The following is a 6,496-nucleotide window of genomic DNA, read 5'->3' on the forward strand; positions in this document are numbered from 1 at the left end:
CAGCCCTGTGCGTTGTAACTCTGGAATATTATGAGGAAATAGGGGGAAACGGGATTTTAAATCACAACCAAAAAATCCAAAAATAACCTCTATCTGGTAATATCAACATGTTTTTCCAAAAAAATACATGTACAGTACACGGAACAACAATCTCCGATTATAAGCCAGAACTGCACATCTATTTTCCTTGATTTAGGCGAGTAATTATCTTCTGCGCATGTAGATTTACATGTATAAAATCTTGATTCTGTCCCGGCTTTTTGCCGGCGACCATGATGAGACCAAAGGGAAGAAACATGTACGGAATGTTATTGAGACGACATTGACGGAGACAATCACAATGAATTCGTTAAGAAAACGATGAATGTCCATCCGTAATACGTCCATGCGTATACGTACGGGTTTATTGTTTGTTTGACCTGACTGTTGATAAAACATGTGTTTGCTTGTAAATAAGCAACCAGGGGACCAACGGCTTTGAGATCTCTCCAAGTGACTTGATAATGAGGATTAACGCCTTTTCAAAGGGCACTAGCATATCGACTTCGTTTCGAATCCGGGACATCCCGGTTACGAGACCATTGCTCAACCACTAAGCCATCGCGCCTGCACAAAAAGACATGATCAATGTATTATCTACATGTACTAGTATTTCCGTTCGTGCTTGGTTATATCTATAGAAACATCAATGGTTGACACAACGGGAGAGGATTTCTACTGTCACTCTGGTCATCAATACATCCGGGTCAGTGCAAGATGTGATGGGATTGTTGACTGCCCTGACTTCTCAGATGAAATTGGATGTGACGGTATTTATGGAAAACTCTTTCTAAAATAAAGAAGGGATATTGTTCGAGAAATATAGTTGTCAAACAACAGTTAAATAACAGCGTGTATTTTATTTATATGTGTTCTATATCTATTTAGTTCTTATGCTTATGTTTCGGCATCATGCATACATAATGAGTTTGAACACAAGTCATGATCAGATAATGATTCTGGGTCCAACAAAGAAATCGAAAACTTGGTAAACCCATGGAAAATGAAATTTCTTTCAGGTCATAATTTGTTTTCATTAGATTAAACATTTGTAAACATTTTGAAAACATAAATGATGTGAAGGATGAAAAAGTTCGCCTTTAAACAAGACTAGTATGCGTGGATATTTTGTTAACCCTTTTATAAACTGTGCCAAAAAATCAGTTTGTGCAAGAAAATTATTAGGTAAGGGTGGACAAAATAAAGAAGAGAAATAAAGTAAAATAGGACTATTCAGAGTTGTGTTAAGGCAATTTTGAATGAAGGGGAATTTGACAAATTAGGGGGTGGGAGGGGGGGGGGTACTTAAAATTGTTGCATTTGCAGGATTAAACAAATACCAACATCAATCCTACCGTGACTTAGTGATCCTAATTTCACCACGCTTCTGTTTTCTTTCCTCTTTCTCTGTAATAATACCCAGAATGCAGTCCCGGTGCATACCAATGCAACGGAATTGATATTTGCCTCCTTCCCAGATTGCAATGCGATGGAAGGATTGATTGCCCACACGAAGACGATGAGATGTTTTGTGGTAAGAAGTTAATACACAATGGCCTGCATTCTGCTCAAATTTAAACCCATTGCAGGGTCTATATTCGTGTCTTACCAAAGGAAGTTATACAAATGCCTATTTTTTCCTATATTGAAACATGACGATTTAACCTAATAAAAAGAATGTGGAAAACTGACTCTTTCATTTTTGGCCTAGAGTTGGGGTTCGAAGAAGTCATGATTTTTCAAGGTAAACTTTTTTTTTTTTTTTTTTTTTTTTTTTTTAGGCGGGGGGGGGGGGGGGTCATTATATGGCTTTACGCTGTAAGTCAAAAATAATAAAATTAATAATACCTGTTTTGTAATTCTTTTTTGTAATCGTTTCTATTCTCCATTTTTATAGTACCACTCATATATATCTATATACAGAGATACTGCGTTGCCCGGCTAATTGTTCTTGCGGCGAGTCTCAGGAGTACGTCGGGAGCCCTCGTCTCACTGCACCAAGTGCACCTCGCTGCGGCGAACCCGACTGGTTGCCTTTTTGGGTGAAATGCACGGACGGCTGGAATGAAGGCTACGCGAATGCAACAGCGCCAAAGGCTATAATTATGTAAATGAAGTAGAATAAAAACGATGGCAAAGACTTTTCAAGAAATGAAATTAAAGGCAATTTGATTACCCTCCTGTATATTGCCTTCAGAAATCAAGGTCGGATCGAGTAATATGATTATGTCATTGGCACATTTCAAGGTAATAGATGAGGCTATTAAAGTTGACTTTGAGTGACTTTTCGGAAGTCTTTGTGATCGTGGGATTGAAGGAATTGTAGGGATAAACAATCATGTATGGAGGGGGTAGAGACAGAGAGAGATAGTGTGTGCGTGTATGTGTGTGGGTCGATGCGCGCGTGTGTGTGTGTGTGTGTGTGTGTGTTTGTGCGCTCGTGTTTATGTGTGTAAGAGAGAGACAGACAGACGCAGAGAAAGTGAGCGAGAAAAGAAAAAGAAACTAGACATATAATACTTGTTTGGAACAAGTATAGGTGGGCTTGTCAACTAATATTTGACACAAAATAGAGCAAAAATAAGCGAGATACTGTTAAAAAACAATGTCATGTAGATTAATGATGTGAACGAAATTCACCTTCCTCAGGCATAACACGCAACTTAGAAATTTATGATATGTGCCCTTTAATCGTAATTTTCACTATGATGACGTGATCAAAATGAAAAATGGTGATAACTGAGCTTGTAGAGAATTGTCTTAGCTACAACATATCGAAATTTGGAAGAAAATCGATCAACATTTACAGAGATACAATCAATTTTACATAAATATGCTGACTTCATAATATGCAAGTTCGTATTGTATTGTATTGTATTTATTCAGACAAGCATGTCTAGGGATGCAGAAAAGGGTTTGAAAAACCCGTACAAGTCTGCATCCCTGATAAAAAGCAAAGTTCACAAATATTATTATTGCATAACATAGTTACAACAAAAAAAATGATATCAAACACGATAATACATCAAATAATTATATACACAATGTAGTTTAGAGCGAAAATAAATACATAAAATATTATTGATTGCAAAACAGCATTATTGAATATACAAATGATTGGGTATTTCAGGGATCAAAATGCTACATAAAAAATTTTGCAGCATGATCTAAGGTAAAAATTAAAATATAGTTGATATTGCGCGAATTTGGATGTAATTGTATAAAAATGTAAAAACAAAATGTTATTGCGGAGTTTAAAAAGTTAAATATGTAAGCAACTTTTTAATGATATTTTGAAAGTTGAAAGAGATGGACTATTAATAACATTACTTGGGAGCATGTTCCACTCATTGGCAGTTCTTATATAAAAAGAGTTTTTGAAATAATCTGTTTTTGCAAATGGTACGTACATTTTCATATTATGATCATTACGTATTTTGAGTTCCAAGGCCATTATGATGATGTCACGATACACTTAATGGCCAAATGAGACATGGAATCATATCTCCGACTCATATATAATTATGAAAAAAATTGAAGGTCACTGTGCATTCCAAAGAGCTATAATGAATTTTGTATAGGCATGTTTTTGCCTATATATGCTATGTATTAAAAGAGCTCGCGCGCACAGACATTTATCTTGAATTGAAGCTCATCTTGTTATTAATGGTCATAAAGAGATAAACATGGTATCAAATTCCTCGAAAAAATATGAGAAATATCATGAAAGAAAAAAAAATGGCGATTCTATGTTTTGTAATAGTGTTACGCGTGAAAACGCGCGCGCATGCGCAGGTGTGCGATTTTTTATAAAATGCTTAAAATGACCTGAGACGTTTTTGAGCATTTTGAAATTTTGCGCACGCGTGCGTTTTTTGAGCTGAAATTGACCGGACCGATATTGACCTTGATCGTGCAAAATATGAATAAGAAATTACTTTCCGTTATGAAGATATGATCATAAGTTAAAATTCACAAAATGGCGCCTAGATGACGTAATCAGTCAAGGTCAAGGTTGAAAACGTTATTTTGATTTATTTATATGCCTATACATATGTGTGCCAAATTTATCAAGTTATTTGATTGAACCATTTCAAAGTTATCTTGCTAACAAAAAAGTGGGTCGAAATAAGAAAAATAAACTAGATTTGTAATACTTGTTTGGAACAAGTATAGGTGGGCTGATCCAACAAAAAATTGAGACAAAATATAAGGTACATTTGAAATAGCTTTTTGCCTCAGCTACAACATACTCGAAGTTCAGCGTAAATGAAGCTAAAACGACGTAGATATTGCTCGCGAAAGACGGGAATGTAGAATCGAGTTTTGAGAAAAAATCATGTCCCATAGAGAATCCGCAAAATGTGAAAATTGACATGCCTCCTTTAATCACAAAAATACGCCATGATGCTTTTTTCAAAATTAACATTGTGATTACTTCATTTGTAGAAAATTGTCTCAGCTAGAACATTTCAAGATTTGGAAGAAAATCAATCACTATTTACAGAGATACAATCAATTTTCCATAAATATGCTGAGGTCATAATATGGAAATTGAAATTTTGAGCTCGGAGGCCATTATGATGACGTCATGAGTTAATTGAAGGTCAAATGTGACATGAAACAATATCTCCGAATCATACTCTATCAAAAGATGAAAACAAATTGGGGTCACCTTGCATCCTAAAGAGCTACAATGGATTTTGTATAGGCATATTTTTGCCCATATATGCTATGTATTACAAGAGCTCGCGCGCACGGAGATTTATGTTAAACGGTCGATCATTTTGTTATTAATAGTCATAAAGAGACAAACATGGTATCAATTTGTTTGTAATATATGTGGAATATTATAAAAGAAAAAAATGGCGATTCCATGTTGTGTATTTAATACTTTTACGCGCGAAAATGCGCGCGCATGCGCGTGTGAGCGATTTTTTATAAAATGCTTAGAATGGCCTAAGACGTATGCAAAATGATTTTGAGACGATTTTGAGCATTTTAAAATTTTGCGCGCGCATTGAAGCGCGGACGTACGCGCACGCGCGCATTATTTGAGCTGAAATTAACCGGACGGATATTGACCTTAATCATGATAAATATGAATGAGAATTACCTTTTGATTATGAAGATATGATCATGAGTTGATTTTCGTAAAATCTTACAATATGGCGTCTAGATGACGTCATCAGTCTAGTTCTAGGTTGAAACAAATTCTCTGCTTTGTTCATATGTCTTTACATATATGTGCCAAATTTCAAGGATTTTGATTAAGCCATTTTCGTGTTATCTTGTTCACAAAAAAGTGGTTAGAAATAAGAAAAATACTTAATAAATAATAAATAATAAATAAATAAAGGCAATTCTAACGAAATTATGAGGTGGTCTGTACGATATACAGCCCACCTGATAAATAATAAATAATAATAAAGGCAATTTTAACAAAATTATAAGGTGGTCTGTATTAGATACAGCCCACCTGATAAAGAGGGAGAGGGAGAGAAGTGACAAGAAATGAAGAAGAGGGGACAGGCATCGCAACGTATACATCAAATAAACAGTCATAGAATGCTAGTAAAGTTTAAGAAAACAATTTCTTATTTTTATTTGTTCATCGATATGTCTGTATGAAATGTTTTTGAAAGGTCTCCTGTAGATGACAAAAATTATCTCACTTCTTTCCTCATCACTCAAACATTATTTTGACTGAGTTTGACCGTCCCTCTTCTTGAACATTTAATACTAATTATTGTTATTAATCATTAATATTATTGTTATTATTATCATATATTTATTGCAGAAATCTTGATGGCGCCCCCGTCCGTCATCTGATGAAGGGCGCTTTCTCAGGACTCAACAATGCCCATACACTGTAAGTTTGTTCGTTTGTTTGTTATCATTATCGTTATTACTACATATATTATTATAATTATTAGAATCTGAACTTGGTATATTCCAGATTATTAAAAAAAATCGTAATACACCAAGCAGTGCTACACTTTAATGTATTCACAAATATCTTTGACTCAGATTTTGACTCAGGTAGTTAGTGTTCAGATGTTAGTGACCACTCACCCATTTTTCTAGTCTCTAAAAGCTCTAATATAAATACTTATCAACGTGGCTCAATTCGCTTTACTCGTAAATACTCAGATGATAATATAAGACATTTTCAATATGATCTTTATCATGAAGAGTGGACTAATCTTCATGATATGGAAATGCTAATGACGCATATTCCTTTGTTATTAACCGTTTTACTCAAATTTCTAACTAAAATTGTCCTTTGTCAAAAACTACACATAATAAAAAGAGACATGAAAAAACCTTTGATAACAAAGTATTTATTGAGATGTATAAAGAAGAAAAATCTTTATTATAAACACTTTCTCTAAAACAATACAGTGGATAATGAAAGAAAATACAAAAAATATAGAAATAAATTGAATAATCTGTT

At 34.4% G+C, this 6,496-nt stretch overlaps 1 protein-coding gene across 1 annotated transcript; it reads left to right on the forward strand.

Moving 5' to 3' along the window:
• Positions 1-359: 359 nt before the first annotated feature.
• LOC115924157 (LDL receptor repeat-containing protein egg-1-like) lies at positions 360-2,150 on the forward strand. Its single transcript, XM_030986006.1, has 3 exons — positions 360-809; positions 1,463-1,573; positions 1,963-2,150. The coding sequence occupies exons 1-3, from the start codon at positions 689-691 to the stop codon at positions 2,148-2,150; spliced, it is 420 nt and encodes a 139-aa protein (XP_030841866.1). The 5' UTR covers positions 360-688.
• The last annotated feature ends 4,346 nt before the right edge of the window (positions 2,151-6,496 follow it).

This window comes from Strongylocentrotus purpuratus, unplaced genomic scaffold (assembly GCF_000002235.5).
Source record: "Strongylocentrotus purpuratus isolate Spur 01 unplaced genomic scaffold, Spur_5.0 spur5_scaffold_15, whole genome shotgun sequence".
Lineage (NCBI taxonomy): Eukaryota > Metazoa > Echinodermata > Echinoidea > Camarodonta > Strongylocentrotidae > Strongylocentrotus > Strongylocentrotus purpuratus.

Bases quoted from the DNA above. Each gene is read 5' to 3' on its own strand.
- LOC115924157 (XM_030986006.1), top strand. From the start codon at position 689: ATGGTTGACACAACGGGAGAGGATTTCTACTGTCACTCTGGTCATCAA. The intron at 810-1,462 runs GTATTTATGGAA...AATAATACCCAG, and splicing joins AGATGAAATTGGATGTGACG to AATGCAGTCCCGGTGCATAC. The intron at 1,574-1,962 runs GTAAGAAGTTAA...ATCTATATACAG, and splicing joins AGACGATGAGATGTTTTGTG to AGATACTGCGTTGCCCGGCT.